This window comes from Lepus europaeus, chromosome 1 (assembly GCF_033115175.1).
Source record: "Lepus europaeus isolate LE1 chromosome 1, mLepTim1.pri, whole genome shotgun sequence".
NCBI lineage: Eukaryota > Metazoa > Chordata > Mammalia > Lagomorpha > Leporidae > Lepus > Lepus europaeus.
This window is the reverse complement of record NC_084827.1, coordinates 66,296,806-66,316,191: the sequence shown is the minus strand read 5'-3', so window position 1 is coordinate 66,316,191 and position 19,386 is coordinate 66,296,806. Positions and strand designations below refer to the sequence as shown.

The 19,386-nt window shown below is 53.0% G+C and overlaps 1 protein-coding gene across 1 annotated transcript in view; it reads left to right on the top strand.

Moving 5' to 3' along the window:
* The first annotated feature begins 17,739 nt into the window (after positions 1-17,739).
* The window catches only part of CFAP221 (cilia and flagella associated protein 221), an 81,850-nt gene continuing 80,203 nt past the window's right edge, over positions 17,740-19,386 (top strand). Inside the window, exon 1 of the mRNA XM_062199161.1 lies at positions 17,740-17,875. Coding sequence (XP_062055145.1) covers positions 17,740-17,875 — 136 coding nt within the window. The remainder of the gene's footprint in view (positions 17,876-19,386) is intronic.

The window sequence follows — 19,386 nt, the reverse complement described above, 5'->3', positions numbered from 1 at the left end:
TGCCCTTCAGTAGCCACACTTCCAGTTCTGAGCCACTTTGAAAGTAACATTACTCCTCAAATATGAGAAAGCACCAAACAGGCAGTCTTTCCAGTAATTTAAGGAACTATTATCTACTAAATGTTACAAAAATGCTCAGATTCTTTGGTCAATTAAATACTCTGCTTCTGAAAATCTGCACCTAAGATGCCGGCCACCAGGGGGCAGCCTTGGGTCTAGAGTGCATATGGAGCGGGGCTGGGTTGACCTGAGCAAGTTGAGTGGCGGATGGGGAACTGCCTGTGCAGAAGAGAGTGCAGAGTAAGTGGCATAGTTGTCGCTGTCACCTCCGGAGGAAGCTCCTGGAGATGAAGGTGGGGTGGGGTAGGCACAGGGACTGGCAGTGGGCAGGGTGCAATGGACTGCTTGTGTCCCTCCCCTCTGCCCCAAATCTACACGTTGAAGCCTGAACCCTCAGCACAGCTGCACATGGAGGTAGGGCCCATAATGAGGGAATTGGGGCTATACGTAAGGGGAGGGCCCCGACCCCAGGGTCCTTGTAAGAAGAAACACCAGAAAATGCAGCCCAGCTCCCTCTCAGGAGAGGCCGGCTGGGGACAGAGTCACCTGCTAGCCATGAAGGAGCCCTACACCAACAAGACACTGAACCCCATCGGCCTTGATCTTGAACTTTTGAATTCCGGCCTCCAGAACTGTGAGAAAGTCAACCTCTACAGTGTCAGCTCCCAGGTTAGCATTTAGTGATGATGGCGTGGGACAAACAGGAAGGAAGTGGGCAGAGGGGACCGTTAAGGCCCAATGACCAGGGCAACATGTAGGTCAGAGGAAACAGCCAGGTGCCCTTGACCCTCAGCAAGTGGGAGGCAACCCCTCTGTATTGAAAATGACAGGGGAGGGGGCCGTCAGGAATTTGAAGCACCTCAGAGAGCCTGGGTGAGGAAGTTAGATGGGCCATGGCAGCTGGATGGGGCTCCTGGCAGCACGGTGGACTGCAGGCTGCGGTCAGCCTCCACAGAGGCCCCTCAGCATCCATCAGACCTAGCACGCTGAGGGTAGTCTCATTTCCCAAGTGCACACAACACGGAGCCTTCTGTTTGTCATGTAACCAAGCAGCTAGGATCGGAGTGTTGTGCCTTTCACCTGGGCTGCACCACATCCCGGGAGCCCGAGGGCAGGTCAGCTGGGAGAACTCTCAGTGTGTGGAGGGCACGAGGCGGGGAGTGAGGCTGGGGTAGCTGGAGGGACGGCTCCCCTGCCATGTGGAGCTCTGATGCTAGATATGAAATCTGAGCATTCCACAAGGGCTGCCGAGAAGCGAGGCTATCCTCTCCCTGGGAGCGGGAGGGAATCTGGGTTGTAACTGGGGGTAGGGTGGAGGCAGGGGAGCTCTGTGGGACCCCAAAAGGAGGTGCCGAGGCAAGACATGGACTCCCCCAAGCAACGCAGGACGCGGTATCTCCTGTTTGTGCCACTTGGCACCCTTCCTCCCCAAGTCCCACTCCAGCCCCTCAGTAAGTGTGGGGTGATGTGTTTTACCCTTCACAAGGTGACCTGGTGAAACAGGCACTAATGTCGGTGTGAGGACGGGGAGAGACTTTTATGAAAGCCTTTGTGCGTGAGAAACACAGAGCAGCGCTCTCCACTGGAGCAGCCGGAGGATGTGCCCGAGAAGAGCACTGGGACCCGAGTCCTGTGCCACCGCGTCTGGCTGAGCGGCCCCAAGCACACGGCTCCCCCACCACCACCACCACCACCATCATCATCACTCATCCCAAACGTTTAGGGATAGTAAAAGCATAAAAAGAAATCCACAAATACTCCTTCAAAGTGCATCCGGGGTAGCATTTCGCACACCCACAGCCCATATCAGAGCCCTGGGTTTCCGTGCCGGCCCTGCTTCTGATTCTAGCTTCCCGCTAACGCGCAGCCTGGGAGGCAGTGGGTGACGGCTCAGGTAGTGGGGTCACAGGGGAGACCCGGGTGGAATTCCAAGCTCCTGGTTTCAGCCTGGTGAGCCCCAGCTGTTGAGGGCATTTGGAGGACAAATGAACCAACAGGCAGGAGCTCCCTCCCTCCCTCCCCCCCCACACCGTGCATGTGTGTGTGTGTGTGTGTGAGTGTTGCTCTCTTTCTCTCTGCCTTTCAAATAAATAAATAATTTTTAAGGTAGTAAGTGATTTTTTCAGGCATATAAAAGAATCCCCAGGGACCTTCTTCTGAAGGGTCACCCATGACCTGTTCCCCAGCTCCCCTGGGATCCCTACCGGCCTTCCTCCAGGCTGCCCACTGCACCACCACAGGCCTGGTCAGCACCACAGACAGGGACAGGGGCCACTATGCCCACAGGCTTCTATGCACCAGACCAATAGTCAGAGGGTTTGTTTGGTTGTTTAGAACCATCTACTGCGTTGGGGGTGGAAGGAGGAAGGTAAGACAGAAATGATCCAGGAACCCACCCCTCACAGAAGGCTTCCAGGTTTGCATCAGGTGCACCTGTTTCTGTCACTGGACTCCAGTCCAGTCACCACTCCCACAGCTGTGAACCCAACACAAGTCCCTACGACGAGCGCCATGACTGCACCTCCTCGGACACCCAGCAGTGGTTCTCAGGCTGGGACAAGTTGCCTCCCTGCCCCCAGAGGACACCTGGCAATGCCAGCAGGCGTTTCCTGCTGTGACTGCTTTGGAGAGACGCTCCTGGCTTCTGGTGGGGAAGAGGCCAGGGGTGCCGCCAGGCAGTGCCCAGCGTCCAGCACCGCCCCCTCAGCAAAGAATGATCTGGCTCCCAAGGCCCATTGTGTCCAGTTCAAGGAAGCCTGCTTGGAGGGGCCAGTGCTGTGGCGAAGCAGATAAAGCCACTGCCTGCAGTGCTGGCATCCCATATGGGCACCGGTTCTAGTCCCAGCTGCTCCACTTCCAATCCAGCTCTCTGCTGTGGCCTGGGAAAGCAGTAGAAGATGGCCCAAGTCCTTGGGCCCCTGCACCCGCATGGGAGACCTGGAAGAAGCTCCTGGCTTCGAATCAGCGCACCTCCATCTGCTGAGGCCAGCTGAGAGTGAGACAGCGGATGGAAGACCCCCCCCCCCCCCGCCCTGGCCCTCCTTCTCTGTGTAACTCTGACTTTCAAATAAATAAATAAATAAATAAATAAATATTTAAAAGAAAGGAAGGAAGGAAGGAAGGAAGGAAGGAAGGAAACCTGCTTGGAGAAAGAAACAGCCCACGCACCCCACTTCACTCATTGGAGTTCCAAGTTGGCTGTTTGCCAGGCGCCATGGACTAAGAAGCCTGGATTCAAGTGACTGTTTTTCTACTGATCGACACATGTATGTACAATTTAGCAAGCAGAGGTTGCTTTCAAGATGTGGCCCTTCACCCCTTGTCATACGGGGCTGCCACGGGGTGTCATCATTTCCTTCATTCAACACACTCGCTGAGCTCCCCCTACCCCACAGCAGGCCCTAGGGATAAGGGATAAACAAGACAATGCTCAAGATCAAGGTGAGCGTATTGGAGGGTGTGTGGTGGGGACAGATGTGTTGGAGAATAATTAGAATAACGTTTGTTATTCCTGAGATGCATGGGGGCAGAGGCGGCACGGGGATGTGTGCTCAGTGCTCCTTATGGGAAGCCTAGGAAGCCGCCCCTTGGGGCAGGTGCCGCGGTGCAGTGGGTTAAGCCGCCGTCTAGAAGCCTGTATCCCACATCAGAGTGCCTTGTCCAGCTCCATGCTAATGTGCACCCTGGGAGACAGCAGGTGATGGCACAAGGACTTGGGTCCCTGCCACCTACGTGGGAGACCTGGATGGAATTCCTGGCTCCCGGCTTCAGCCTGGCCCAGCCCCAGCTGTTTTAGCAGCCATGTGGGATTTAACCAGCAGATGGAAGATATTTACTGCCTCTCTCTCTCTCTTTCTCTGTCAGCCTTTAGAATAAAAAATTAATACATAAAGGTTTTTAAAAGACTTATTTATTTAATTACAAGGCAGAGTTACAGAGAGAGAAAGGGAGAGAGACACAGAGAGAGATCTTCCATCAGTTAGCTCACTCCCCAAATGGCTGCAACAACTGGGGCTGGGTTCAGTGCCCACCTCTGGCTCCTGACCCCAGCTTCCTGCTAACTGGACCCCGGGAGGCAGCAGTACTAACTCACGTGATTAGGTTCCTGCCACTCACTCGAGAGACCCGGATTGAGTTCCTAGCTCTTGACTTTGGCCATGGACTGGCCCCAGTCATTGTGAATATTTAGGGAATGAACCAGTGGATAGGAGCTTTCTCTGTCTGTCTTTCTGCCTGCCTCTTAAAAGGAATAAATAAATAAAATTTATCCTAAACACATTTGAACCCCTTAAATTTTGAGATCAGATATTTCACCACCCAGGGTGAAACAGAAGGAACGCAGAGCTTCAAAGGCTGGCGAATACGCCAATGAAAGTAGGTCAATTCCACTCCTAGTCATTAAAGCAATTTCTCTGTGAAGATGTGTGAGACACAACCCTTGTCCTGCATAAGCCAAAGGACCACAACCTACACACAGGAACTCGTCCTGTAGTAATACATGGCATTAACACGTGAGTGTGTGGAAATGTCACGGAAATCCAAGAGGGCCTAACGCACAGAACCCCGGTGGCTGGGAAATCACGGGATCTGGGTTCAAGTCCCAGCTGTGCTCCTAAACGTGCGCATCTCAGGCAGGTAGCTTGCTTCTCCCCGTGAGTCTCCCTTTGCTCATTTGAAAAATGAGGCTGCTGGACCAGAGCCTAAGGAAGCATCTTTGCGAGGCACACTGAAGATGTGCATGGAGAAAAGTCTGATTTCCCCTCTGCTTATCCCTGAGAGCCCCTGAGGGTCGCCTTGAGACGTAGGCTCATCCTCAGTCCTGCAGCCCAGGTGCCAGGTAAGACACCCTGAGGGTTACGGCAAGCACTCAGCAAGGAGTCGGGGTGACTCTGAAAGAGGCCGCACAGCTTTCCCCCCCCTAGCCACTGAGTAACACATCTCCTGGCTGTATTTGGCTTTGAGCTGCCCCTAGGGCCCCAGGGGGGCAGCCCCCCAAATTGCGGTGGATGCACTTGAGAGATGAGGCTTGGAGCTTGCAGGGGAGCTGGGAGTGAGCCCCAAATTGCATTTTTTTTTCAAGCTACTGCTACTAGAACGTCAGGGAGCTGCCAGATGACTGGGCACCCCACAAGTGCCATGGCTGTCACCCACTCCCCTTAAAAATCCCACAGGAGTAGGCTCTGGAAGACAAAGAGCCAGGATCCCAGGAGCCAGAGATGGAAGGTTCAGAATCGGGTCCCCAAGCTCTTGTGGGACCCCAAGCCCTTGGGGGCCCCTTTGGAATGCCAGGGAGGAGGGGTGGTTCTAGAATCTGCTCCCCCCCCCCCCCAGCCCTGGTCCTCAGCTCTTCCATCCTGCCCGCCTGCAAGCAGCCACTCTCTCACTAAGACCTCAGAAGCCCCAAACTCTCAGGAGCTTCCGTGGGCAAGAATAGCAAACTCCCCCCACTTCGCCCCTTCTTTCCTCTCACCCCGTCGCGTCTGTGGGCCGTCTGTGGGGAGTGGTGGCTCCCGGGAGCCGCCAGACCCATCCAGGACCCGAGCGCCCAGGACCCGGGAGGGGCAGCACCACAGCGGCCATCGCGAGCCCTGGAGCAGCGGCCACAGCCCCGGGGAAATGTCAAGGCTTCGGGGCGGTCCCCGCGGACGGCTGTGCGTTCCCACCCTCCTTTCCTGGCATCGGGCACGTTTCTGTCTTTCCGTGCCGAGCTCTGGTTTGTCGCTGGGAAAAGCAGCGATGAGGATGCTAGGACACTTTGGAGGCATAGCGGCCAGCGGCGGCTTGAGAGATTTCCGTCTAGGACGCGCGGGCAGGAGGCAGCGGTGGGGCGGAGGGTGAGGGGGTCCCGGAGCCGCCTGCTGCAAGCCGCACAAGCCACTGTTATTCCTGAAGAGCAGACCGTCTATTGTTGGGATGGGGCGGAGGCAAGGCTTGTCCCCCGTCACCTCCATCTCGTGTAGGACTCGGGGCCCCACGCCGGCGGAGCGCGCCGTACTCACCGAGTGCGCGGCGCAGGCGAACCCCAGCAGCAGCCACAGCCCCAGCGGCGGCCCCGGGCGGGGACACATGTTTCCCCGCGCGCCCCTCGACAGCCGCCGGCAGGAGTGCTCGACCGGTTTGTGAGCTCAGGGCCCGGTGCAGGGTCCCGGGTCCCGGGCAGCCGCAGAGCTTGGAGGAGCCATCCTGAGCAGACGCGGTCGCTGCGCGCTCTGCGCTTCGGGGCCCATTGATAACGACGCTGCGCTGGGGGCGCTCCTCCGTCCAGCGCAGGCTGGCTGGGGCCGGACTGGGGAGGAGGCGGAGGCAGGGCGCGGTGCTGGAGCCGGCGCCCGCAGGCTCTGCCCAGCCATCGACGCCACAACCCGCCCTCTCCCCAACACCCCCACCACCCCGGAGTCATACAACCCAGAAGCTCAAAGAGGGAGCCCAGGTCTAGACCTGCATGGCTAAGCCTGAGCCTCTGTGGCTGACTTGGGCGTGAGAGCAGCTGTAAAAGTTGTGCCATCACAGCTGTTAGTACCGCTGCGTCCCAGAGACTGTAGATGAGGTTGATACATCCCAACAGAGGATAAGGGAGGACACTTTCAACGTCTAAGTCCAAAATCAAAGCTCGGTACACATCCCCCCCAAAGTGTACATAACCACCGACTCCCTTCTAGGAAGGTTTGTTAAAAAGACTATGTTATATTTGAAAGGCAGAGAGACAGTGAGAAGGAGAGACTTTCCAACCACTGGTTCACTCCCTAAATGGCCCCAATGGCGAGAGCCAGGAGCCAGGATCTCCATCCGGTCCTCCCAGGTGAGTGGCAGGGGACCAAGTACTTGGGCCATCACCCATACCGCCTTTCAGGCACATTAGCAGGAAGTTGGATTGGAAGTGGAGCAGCGGGAACTCCTGCTGGTGCTTCAATACGGGTTGCCAGTGATTAACCGCTGAAGTGCAATGTTAGCCCTCCTTCTGGGAATGTACTCCACACAAATACTCACCAAAGGGACTGATGGAGTGTGTGGGGGAGGGGGGGGAGGCTGTGGAAACACCCCTACAGAAGCAGACAAGGTCAAGGGAACCCCGAGGCTTGCCCTTGATGGTTCCTTCCTCAGAGTGAGCAACCATTAGTCTGATCCTTTTTCTGCCTCTGAACACAGACACACACACACACACACACACACACCCCTGAGGTGAGCTCCCCATGGCTGATGCCCTTGTCATAAGGAACGGGTGTGAGTTCTGCACCCTCCTCTCTTCTTCCATGGACAAGCTCACCCCGTCCCCTACACAGAGCCAACGGGAGGATAGCCCTGGGCGAGGCTGGCCCTACACTGGCCCAGTCCTACCAGTGAGAGTGGTGTTCTATGTCAGCTAGGGTGTGCTGTTAGAAAGCCTTCTTGCCCATAAGCATAAATCACGTTCTCCAAAGCCAACTTGATCACTAACAGAAGTGGTACTCGGCCTTGTCTGTCTGAATCTTATTTCTCAGTTGGTCCAAGATGCATTCAGGATGGAAAGAAAAAACAATGTCCTTCAAACCCCAACACCCTAAATGTGCATCAGTAAGCATGTGATACGGACTTGTAATGTGTATGTACAGACATTTGTGTTGCTTTCATGTTCTCTCTCTCTCTCTTTAAAATGTATTTGTTATTTGAAAGGCAGAGTTACAGACAGGGAGAGGGAGAGAGAGAGAGAGAGAGAGAGAGAGAGAGAGAGAGAGAGAGGTATTGCTGGTTCACTCCCCAAATGGCCATAATGGTCGGAGCTGGGCTGATCCAAAGCCAGAAGTCTGGAGCTTCTTCCGGGCCTCCCACACAGGTACAGGGGTCCAAGGATTTGGACCATCTTCCACTGCTTTTCCAGGCTATAGCAGAGAGCCAGATTGGGAGTAGAGCAGCCAGGACTCAAGCCAGCACCCATATGGGATGCTGGTACTGCAGGCTTTATCCGCTAGGCTCCGTACCAGCCTCACTTGCTTTTTTTGTTTGTTTAAGATTGATTTGTTTGGGAAGCAGAGTTACAGAGAGAGAAGGAGGGAGAGACAGAGAAAAAGGTCTTCTATCCACTGGTTTACTCCTCAAATGGCTGCAATAGCCAGAGCTGTGCTGATCCGAAGCCAGGAGCCAGGAGCTTCTTCTGGGTCTCCCACATGGTAGTCTTCCCCAAGTCTTCTCCAGTGTGAGAGACCCAGAAGAAGCTCCTGGCTCCTGATTTCGTATCGGAGCCCCCCTGGCCATTGCAGCCAACTAGGGAGTGAACCAGCAGATGGAAGACCAACCTTTCTCTCTCTGCCTCCTCTCTCTGTGTAACTTTGTCTTTCAAATAAATAAATAAATAAATCTTTTTAAAAAAATAAAAGCTAAGCAAGGCTCAGGCCAATTCTGCAACCCAGAAATGCCCCATTGAAATGGACCCATTCTACTGAAATGTGAATGTGGAGGTGGACAGTATCCAGGGTGCAGGGTTTGGGGGCCATTTAGCCAAGGCTCTTGGTTCCTAGCTGTAACTGCACACTTGTGCAGAAGATCTGACAAATGCTCTTTCTCCATCGGGTATAAACAGCTACCATGTATGAAGGAGTGCATCCGCCTGGCCATATAAAATGGTGTGATTTTTATTTGTTTTTGCAGTCTTCCAGATCACCGAGGGTGCACGATGCGGTCTGGCTCGATGCTGACTCAGTAGTAGAGCTGTGCCATTCTTTTCTTCCTTTTATGGAGAACACTCAGGATGTAGCAGGAGATGCTACTTGTAATTACTTCTCCAACCATATTTTATATTTTGGGTTTTTTTAAAAAATTATTTCTTTATTTTGCATTTCTCTAAAGGCAATAAACACTTGTTGGGAAACTAAGGCTCATCGTTGACTATTTCCCAAGCACCTGCTCTGCTGCAGGTGCTGTGCTCAGACGACAGAGGCCTGGGGAAGTTACCTTCAGCAAGCTCAGGCCCATGCAGGAAGCTGTGCTGCTGAGAGTGCACCCGATTCCCAAAGGCGCAGGAAGGTGACTGGGGCTGGCATCTAAGATCTGCAAGATGGCCACAGCCACACACTTCTCAGACCTGCTGGCTGGCTGACATAGCAACTACAGTGTGTACCAGATGAAACTACAAATCGTGGGGCTGACGCTGTGGCGTAGTGGGTGAGGACGCTGCCTGCAGTGCTGGCATCCCATATGGATGCCAGTTCAAGTCCCTAGTGCTCCACTTCTGATCCAGCTCTCTGCTATGGCCTGGGAAACAGTAGAAGATGGCCCAAGTCCTTGGACCCCTGCACCCACGTGGGAGACCTGGAAGAAGCTCCTGGCTCCTGGCTCCTGGCTTCTGGCTTCTGGCTTTGAATCAGCACAGTTCCGGCCATTGCAGCCAATTGGGGATGTGAACCAGCAGATGGAAAACCTCTCTCTCTCTATCTCTCCTTCTCTCTGTGTGTAACTCTGACTTTCAAATAAATAAATAAATCTTTAGAAACAAAAACATGAAACTACAAATGGCGATACATTCTCTGAGAGCGTATTGGACAGGACCAGACAGAGCAGGTGGAGTCATCAAACCTGGCTCATGTCAGTCACCATTCTTGTGGGTCAGATGTATTTGAGTGAGAGCATTTTATAAGAGTCAATGTGGTTTTCACCCATCTAACCTCCGTCCTCTTTCCTTCTGATAGAAGAATCTCTCAGACCCTCACTCACAGACCATGTGGCTGGTAGTTGGGGAGACTTTTCACCAAGAATAGCCCAGGAGGTGGCACAAGACCCGGACCTGGGCAAAGAGACTCAGCCCATCTACCCTCCTGCGTGCAGCTCACCACACAGCCATCAGTCAGGAATGGGCATGTGATGGATGTGCCACAGACAAAACCTGGGTGGGCAGTAGGATCAAGCTAACTGAAAGGTGCAGCCTGTTCCACAGCATGAGGAGGTGCTGGTGAGAATGAAGCCAGTTTGGAGGGGGAAGATTCAAGAGCTGGAGCAACAAATCCCTGAGACCAGCACCTGGCTCCTAGACACAGGTGTTACTGAAGCCCCTCCCTCACCCCCGCCCTGCCGCCTCTGACTCTCCGAATGTGGGGTGTGTGTGAGTCAGTTTCCATCACTTCTAACGGAAGAATCCCTGACTTATACTTAAGGAAGTCTTCCCCAGGAACTTGACATTTGAGCCGGAGGGACTGGTTGGGGGTGGAATGGGAGGAGTGGAGCAAAAAGAACATTAGAGAAAGAGGGAGAAATTGGCTACCCCTGGGTATCTGGGTCTCAGGTCTTCACCAAATGACTGTGTAAATGCAAGGCTCTTGCTCTGCCCCTTTGAGGACTGAATAAACCAAACAAAGAGAGCTGTCCCCTCCTGAATGGCAGCTTTCCTGGGAGCCCAGCTAATGTATTATTGATGAGCCATAAAGAATGGGGCAAGCGTGATTTCCTATTCAGTCCTCAAGTACAAAAGCATAACGCTGACATTTTAATGAGGTTTTTATGGCCCAGGCCCACTGTTTACAATCTGGAAATGTAGGCTGGCTTTCTCAGGAAAGCCGTATTTCCTTTACTTTTTCTATTTTCCTCTTCCATCTGTCAGCGTCCTTTTGAATATTTATATGAAATATTGTAGTTAACACAGACCAAATAAAAGAAAGCAAATAAAGCCAGATCGGAAAGACAATGTGGCTAGCACGCCCAGGGTCTTCTCCTTGCTGGGTGGAGCAAAGAAAGTCAAGTGCACCCCCTCTCAGAGACCCTTCCAGAGCCTGGGAAGGCCATTGACGACAGACAAACCCGGGGTTCAAACCCTGACCGATTCTCCAATTACCATGTGAAACACGGGAAAAGTCACTGGAGCCCTCCAAGCCTCAGTTTCCTCCACATAACGGGAAAAAGCATACTCATCTTTCTGTATTGCCGTTTGCTTGAACATAATTCAATGCAGGTGGCCTGGTGATGTAAGCCAGCACCCCATATCAGAGTGCTGGTTTGAATCCTGGCTGCTCCACTTCTGACCCAGCTCCCTGCTAATGCACCTGGGAAGGCAGTGGATGATGGTCCAAGTGCTTGGGCTCCTGCTCCCCATGTGGGAGACCTAGATGAAGTCTCTGGTTCCTGGCATCAGCCTGGCCCACTCTCAGGCATTGCAGCCATTTGGCCAGCAAACCAGCTCCCTGATAATGCACCTGGGAAGGCAGGAGAGGATGGCCCAAGTACTTGAGCCCCTGCCACCCATGTGGGAGACCAAGATGGAGTTCCTGGCTCTTGGCTTCAGCTTTGCCCAGACCTGATCTTTGAAACCATTTGGGAAGTAAATGAGCAGATGGAAGATCTCTCTCTCTCTCTCTGTCTCTCTCTCTCTCTCTTTCTCTTTCTCTAACTCTCACTCTCTCCATGTCAATCTGCCCTTCAAATAAATAAATAGTCTTTAAGAAAACAAAAAAGAAATAATTTGTTGTTAACTCACCAACGACTCAGTTCTACAAATACGTCGGAAATCCACGCATGTTCTAGGCGGCAGTGGTGACCCAGCCTGCCTTCCCTGGACTGGTAGTCCAGGAAGGTGGATGGCAAAGGGGTAAACCCAGCAGCTGTGGTCTGAATGTGCATTCACCCCTAGTTATGTGGTAGAATCCTAACCCCGGAGGTGATGGCAGTAGGCAACAGAGCCCTCGGGATGAGACTGCGTCACGAGGTTGGGACCTTCATAGATGTGATTAGTGCGGGAACCAAACAACTAGGCAGTGCCTTGGAGGCAGATGCCAGAAACCATCAGGTGCCAGGCCCCCAGCCTCCCTCCCTTAGCTCACAGTTTCCTCCCGCTGCTTTTTTTTTTTCCTTTAAAGATTTATTTATTTATTTGAAAGTCAGATTTACACGGAGAAGGAGAGGCAGAGAGAGAGAGAGAGAGAGAGAGAGGTCTTCCATCCACTGGTTCACTCCCCAATTGACTGCAATGGCTGGAGCTGGGCCAACCTGAAGACAGGAGCCAGGTGCTTCTTCCAGGTCTCCTACATGGGTGCAAGGGCCCAAGGGCTGGGCCATCTTCCACTGCTTTCCCAGGCCATAGAAGAATGCTGAACTGGAAGTGGAGCAGCCGGGACTCGAACCAGCACCCATATGGGATGCCAGCACTGCAGGTGGTGGCTTTACCTGCTACACCACAGTACACCACAGCGCCGGCCCCTCCCATTGCTGTTACTACAATTAACTCACCACATGGAAGGGGTGGTGTAGCCAGCCCTACAGGGTCCCTGAATACAAGATTCAAGGGGCCAGTCTTCTCCCCTATAGATAATGTCTTGCTGTTTGGTCTTATCTCATGGAGCTTCTCTGCCAGGAACTCCAGTCTCCAAACACAAAGCAACTACCACCTGTACCTAGACCTAGACTGGTTAGCATTCACTCATCAACAGTCCCTAAGGAACATGACATTGCCAACCGATCGAAGGAGGGCCATGAGCATTGCAGGCCGATCAGGAGCCTAGACGTGAGCTGGACATGAACCTCTCGGCCCTCACTCCAATCTATGGGACTCTTTGCCCCTAACCCCTCAAGGAGCCAGGGAATTAAGCAAAAGCTTCCAGGCTCCTTCCCTTCTACTTGGCAATCAATAGATGCTTTCTTCCACCACTGCAGTGGCAGGGAGGGGCAGACCCAGTTTTGGGCATTCTATAGCAACCCCTCCAACCAGCCCTGGGGTGTTTTATAACAATGCCTCATGAAAGAGACCCCAGGGAGCTCTCTACCCCTCTGCCTGCTATGTGAGCACAGCCCAAGAAGATGCTGTGTGTAAAGCAGGAAGTGTATCCTTCCAGACACTTGATCTTGGACTTCCCAGGCTCTGGAAACGTGGAAAGTACGCTTCTGTTGTTGCTCTGAAGGGAGAGGGTAAAGGAGCAGGATCCGACTTAGAAAGGAAGCTGGGAAAAATAGGGATTAGTTTCTTGTCATTGTGCGTCATCTATTACTCCCAAATTTAGAGACCTGAGACAACAGCCCGTTTTTACACCTCACAAGTTTTCGGGGGCAGAAATTTGGAGTGGGGTGCAGTTGAGCAGTGAAAGCAGTCACAGGCCCACCACAAAGGGGTGGAAGGAGAAGTAGTGAGGCACTGGCAGCCTGGTCCTACAGAGCCCTGAAAGTGTGAAGGATCTTGAATTCATCTTCTGTATAGTTTGAAGGCTCTGAAATGCTTTTAAAAATTCTCTTTCTTTCTTCCTTTATTTATTTTTGAAAAGCAGAGAGAGAGAGAGAGAGAGAGAGAGAGAGGGATCGTCCATCTGCTGGTTCATTCCCCCAATGCCTGCAAAAGCCAGGACTGGGCCAGGGTTGAAGCCAGGGGGCTGGAGCTCAATCTGGGTCTCCCATGTGAGTAGCGGAAACTTAACAACTTGAGCCATTACCTGCTGCTTCCCAGGGAGCACAGTGGCAGGAAGTTGGATCAGAAGTGGAGCCAGGACTCCAACCAGGCACTCTGATTGGGATGCAGGCATTGTATGGAGCATTTTATATGTTGCACCAAATGCCCATCCTACCACCAAAAGTTTTTTAAAGATTTATTTATTTGAAAGAGAGAGAGATCCTCCATCTGCTGGTTCACTCCCTAAATGGCCACAACAGCCAGAGCTGGGCCAGGCTGAAGCCAGGAACCAGGAGCTCCATCTAGGTCTCCCGTGTGGATGGCAGGGGCCCAAGTACTTGGATCATCTTTTGCTTCCTTCCCAGGTGCATTAACAGAGAGCTGGAGCAGCTAGGACTCCAATATGAGATGCCGGTGTCACGTGGGCAGCATCTTCATTTGCTGCATCACAACAATGGCCCACCACCTCCGAACGTTTTAATCCAGGAAATTACATCTCCCCCTATCCCACCGAAGCCTATAGCTCATAGCTTCCATGCCTGTCACCACAGTCTTCTCACTACATTCATTTGGTGGAAGCTGAGATGATTTTGCTACTGTAAATGCTAAGTGAAGTCAATGTGGAATATGCACTTCAGTATAGGAAATAGCTGATGGCCTAACAGAGCTATAACTGTAGGGCGTCCTTGAGTTCCATGATTCTCAACCTTTAATGTGCCTGTGAATCTCCTGGCAAACCTTATTAAAATGTAGATGCTGATTCAGTAGGCCTGGGATCGCCTGAAATCCTGCATTCCTAACAAGTTCCTACACCATGGTTCACCTTGAGTAGTTAGTGTCTAGAAATCGGTACATGTCAGAGGCCTGCAGCTGGCAGAAATAGCTAATGATATCATGCAGGGGCTTCTTCCTGTCTCCCACCTGTCTCCATCGCCACCTTCTCCGGGCCTCTGAGGGCTGTGGCCATCCCGGGAATCACTTCCACACACTCCAAAGTCCAGAAAGAGAAAGGTACTTCCTTGCTTAGCAAAGACAGAGCCTTTTCCGAAGGGCCCCGGAGGCCCTTCCTAATAACGTCTCTGAGGCCAGACTCAGGTTCCCTACCCAGCTCCAAGTCAATCAAGTGAGAATTAATCAGAATCCACTGCTGGAACTGGGGATCTGGGGAGAATCCTGAGCCCTGCTGGGGTTCTGCTTGGAAGGAAATGGAAACAGGAAGCCAGCAGCACCCACCAATCTCACACACTTGTTTTCCCAAGTTTTGGTTGTCAATGGTCAACCCATCGTCTGAAAACACTACTGGAAAATTTCAGGAATAAACAACTCCTGAGTCTTAAAGAACGTCTGTGACAATATATAAAATTGTTCTATGTTCTACTAATCGTGGTTGTTAATCTCTTACTGTGCCTGAGTTATAAATTAAACTTTATTATAGGCATATGTGAATAGGAAAAAAAAAAAAACATAGTGTATGGAAGGTTTGGAACTTATCCATAGTTTCAGGCATTCAGGGGGGATCTTAGAACCTTTTCTCGGGGGTGTACAATTTGATTAATTACTTGTATAGAAACTTATGTATTAACTATACTAGGGAATTCAGCAATTTTTCTAAGAAAATAATTGTTAAATATTATTATCCAACATCCACTAAAAAAAAATCTAAGGAAGCAGGCATCTCATGTTTTGAGCTGGGGTTGAAAGGTCAGGGACTAGGGTTAGACACAGCACATGCTCTCCCGAAATCTACAGCCTTGTTGGGGCAACAAAACAGAAAGAACTAAAGCAAGCTTTTATACAGACACATGCATTTTTTCACCCCTTTAGTCAACACTCACTGAGTCATCACGTGAACAGGGAACTGTGTCAAAGGCTGTGTGAGATCCAAAGGCAAATGGTGATCCCCTGCTCCTAAGAGTTCTGCAGTCCGAGACACACCAGTACCCAGAGTGCAGCACAAGATAACTACACAGGGATAAAGACAGTAGAGCAAGGTATCCCGGAAGTCCTGAGCGGGGGAGGCGTTGCTCTGGTCTGGAGGGTTGTGAGAGGGATAGAGGTCGCACCCCTCCCCTGTGGCGACCCACTTGAAATGTGGGGAGGCTTTTAATAGGCGGTGGCAGGGGAGAGGGAGGGAATCGGAGGACGGGAAGATGGAAAGAATGGACATTTCCAGGGGTGAGTGGTACAACACATCTAGCACAGGTACAGGAAAGTACAGGAAAGGCAAGTACCCTCGTACTCTGTCACTAACGTGAAGCCATGAAGTCACACAAGGAGCAAGCAAGACAAGGCCAGCCTTGGGGGGGCGAGGGGGGGTTGCGGCGCCCGGAGCATCTCTGTTGGCAGGGTGCAGTGGACAGAGCAGGCCAGGGCAGCGGGCCCGGTGCCATGCTTATGACCCCTACACATAAGTGTAAAGGACAGAAAGTTTCTTCAACAAACAAATCGGAAAAAAAGAAAAGATAGATGGTGAACCTGTTGATTCAAATACACTTCAAAGACGCATCCGTCCGTCCTAATGTGTCAATTTTATTTGAATTCGGATTCAAAATGGCAAACTCTAAACACATTTTACGACAAATCATTGCTGGGAACGTGAACGTGTTGGGAGATTACTGTGAGTTTTAAAGGTGCTGGCATGGGGTCATTTTTGGGAGCCCGTTGTACATTCTGAAATATTTACTACGGGACTTTAAGAACAGGCCGGCGGCGCGGTAACAGGTGAAACCAGAGCGCCCACGACATGACCAGCTAGCAGCTGGAAGCGCCCCCTTATTATGTTATCCCGCCCATCTTCGCCTAGGCGTATAGGAAGCTTCAAACCCCCAAAAAGTGCGTCCGAGAACGCGCGCTTGGCGGGGAGGCCCCGCCCACTGTGCCCTGGAGGCCCCGCCCCTTTCTGGCCTCCCCCGCCCGCGAGCGACTCCGCGGGTTCCGAGGTCGCGGCGTTTCCCACCGCCTCGTTTATCCTGGGGACTGCCTTGTCGCGCTCGCTAGTTCTCCCCCGGTCCCACAGACAGCTCCACGCGCCCAGAAGCCACCCACAGCTTTATTTTGGGTGGCCCGGCCGCCAGGCTCTCCCCCCACGTCCCGGCGCTGTTTGGTCGCGTCCGGCTTCCCACCGTGGGAGCGCGTCCGCGTCGCCATGACGACGCCTCCCGCCGGTGCGGGCGCCGGAACCACCTCGGTCGTGTGTGAGCAGCGTGCAACCTGGGGCCGGGGGTGGCCCAGGCGCGGCCTAGGGGCGGCCACCGCGTTGCTGAGACAGCCTGAGTCCCTGGCACGGGCCCAGCCGCAAGTCAGCAGGGGCCGGGGTCCAGAAGGGTAAATGAGAGTCGGGGTAGTGCGAGGGTCTGGGGTCAACCCCTGACCCCAGCGGAGGGCGGAGTTCAAGGTCGCAGAGGGAAGAGGTGTCTGGCCAGGGTGTCCTTGCCTGCTGGAAGGCCGGACGGGGCACCGGGGTAGGAGCTGGAGGGCTGGAGAGCCATGGGGCAGGTGCTCGGGGAGTTGGTGCCCAGGAGAGCTCAGTCTAGTGAGAGGGAAAGCCAGCGAGGCGAAATAGTAACTTCTTTCCAGATTAAGCACGTCCTTCCTGTATTCTGTGTTTTGCTTGATGCTGTAGACTATTGGGCTTCCGCTGGGGGGGGGGGGGGGGGAGTCTAGCAAACAACAGCAAAGAGCCACTGGTGACTTTGCCTTCAGTTTCCAGGGACTTCTCAGAGCAGCCCCCACCCATCCAAGGGCCCCTGAGACCCATGGGAACGTCCCTAGGCCTGTGCGCCTGGCTGATGGTAGTTTCTTCACTTCCCGGCGACCCCTGTGTGCAGAGAGGCCCAGGAAGGGGACTTAACCAATGCCAGTGTCCCTGCGAACAGGCTCTCCTCCAAATGTTCCAGGCTTCGGTGGCCACATCGTGCTGAGAAACTCATCAGGAGATGTTTCAGAGCCAAGAGTCCCCTGCGACCCTTGATTTCAACCTCTTCCCACCCTGCTTGACTGTGGGAGCCTTTGTCTTCCGCTACAGCTAGCTCCAGGAGCATCTTAGTTTACGTTTCGAGAAAAGCTCTTGAGAAGAACCTCCGAAGGGTTGGGAGCAGTGGCGTGATGCCAGGCTGTGATGTGTGATGTAGAAGATAAATGACGCAGCCGCGCTTGGGAACGGAGTGGCCATCCGAGACAGGAGGCAGGAAGGCCTCAACCACAGTAAACCGTGTGGTGACGAGGCCCATTTATCAAGGATTGAGGGGGGAAAAACGTGCATGGTTTCCCGTGGGTGACTACACTGCTTGCTGTTCTCTCCAGGAAATGACCTTGAGCTCTGGAAGATAGACTCTGTTTTTCATGATAAAATGGCAGCGGTGAGAAGCCCTGGTGGAGAAGTAAAGGATGCCAGAGACCCCTCGGATAAGGTGTCCCCCCTGCTCCTGCAGAGCCTGGTGGAGGAGCCTAAGAGAAGAGAAGTGCCTAACCACCTGCTTGAGTCAAGTGAGTGGGGGAGACCAGGTTTGCTTTATAACCCAGACTGCCCCCAGGGTCCAAAGTCCGGGAAGTGCAGTGGGAGTTTGGTGCTGATTTATTTATTTGATAGTCTCATTATAGATTTTATCATTAAGGACAATCACTTCTGTTTAGATCTGTCCACTTAGCTGATAGATGTCTGTGGAAATTAGTCACCAAGTTTTATTGCTGCCACTTCCTCAAGGACTTTTCCTGTCTGTCCCCACGGCTGGTTTCTCATCCTCCGTGGGGGGCTTGAACCGTTACATCACTCTCCTCTTGGCCTGCTGGCCGTGCTCGCCCCCTGCCACTTTCCTTTCTAATCCTAGCTGACCTTTGTCCCCCCCCCCCCGCATGTCCCCTGGTGTGCAGAATCCAGTTGCAGTTCCCTGGCCGGCATCTGGTCCCCTTTGCTGTCTGCTCTGACGCCGGCCACCCAGTGCCATCCCATGCTGGGCCTCCACTTAGTCTCAGCTCTTGCCACACGAGTTACTCCCCGCTCCCCTAGAACACATGCATTTTGCGTCTTCTTGCCTTTGTCCTTGCATATCTGTCAACCTGGAGAGCCTGGGAAATCCCACAACTGTTGTAGAAAAGGCCTCTATGATGCTAACTCAATCCACACACAGTAAGCAACATCCCACGACACATTGTGTTTCCGTGTCCCTGTTGGAGAAGCCGAGACCCAGAGGTCACGTGATTCTCCTCAGTGGCACACCCAGTAAGTGGAGAGGGGTGCTGAGCTGGTGGAGCCCTGTGTTCCAGTCTCAACCAGTGTGCTCCTTAACCCTAGCTTGGCTTTCGAGCCTCAGGCCAGGGGCTAGAAATATATTCTGGGGTGGCTCTTGTCATTGTAGCACTTGTCCAGTGCAGATTGGCACCCTTGACCATTTCTGAGCATTGGCGGGAAGGACGCCAGCCTTAATCCAGTGTGTGCACCCTAGCCCCACTAGCCCCAGAATCTTTCAGCATTAAAATGGCTCCTGAATCATGGTGGTTCCGGCACTTTAAAAATGGCCAGAAAATAACCTATGGAGATGGGCCATTCCCCGACCCACCATCCTCACCCAGCTCCACGCCTTCATTTTGATGCAAAGTGGATGACGGTGGCAGCTCATGGAGAGGGCAGAGTAAAACAAACAGTTCACACACACTTCAGGTGCATCCCAGAATCTCAGCGGGTGAAAGCATGGGCTGAGAGTGGCTCCCAGCATTTGCCTGTAGCCAAAGTCCAAATGGCGTGTAGGAAATTTCTGTGTCCCTTTTGAGGGAGGCAGCGGCTGGATTCAGACAGACTTGGACCTGACTTTGGACTGCCCCAGCCATGGTCGAGCTTGTAGCGACTCAGCTCCTTCATCTGCAAAGTGGAAACGATATTGGGTTGGGGGAGGATCCTAAGCACCCGTCAGGCACAGAAACAGTGGTACAGTGGATTCCCAGTGCCTCCTCCACACAGCTCTGCTTCTGCCTACGGAAGAGCTGGGGACAGCTTTCCAGAC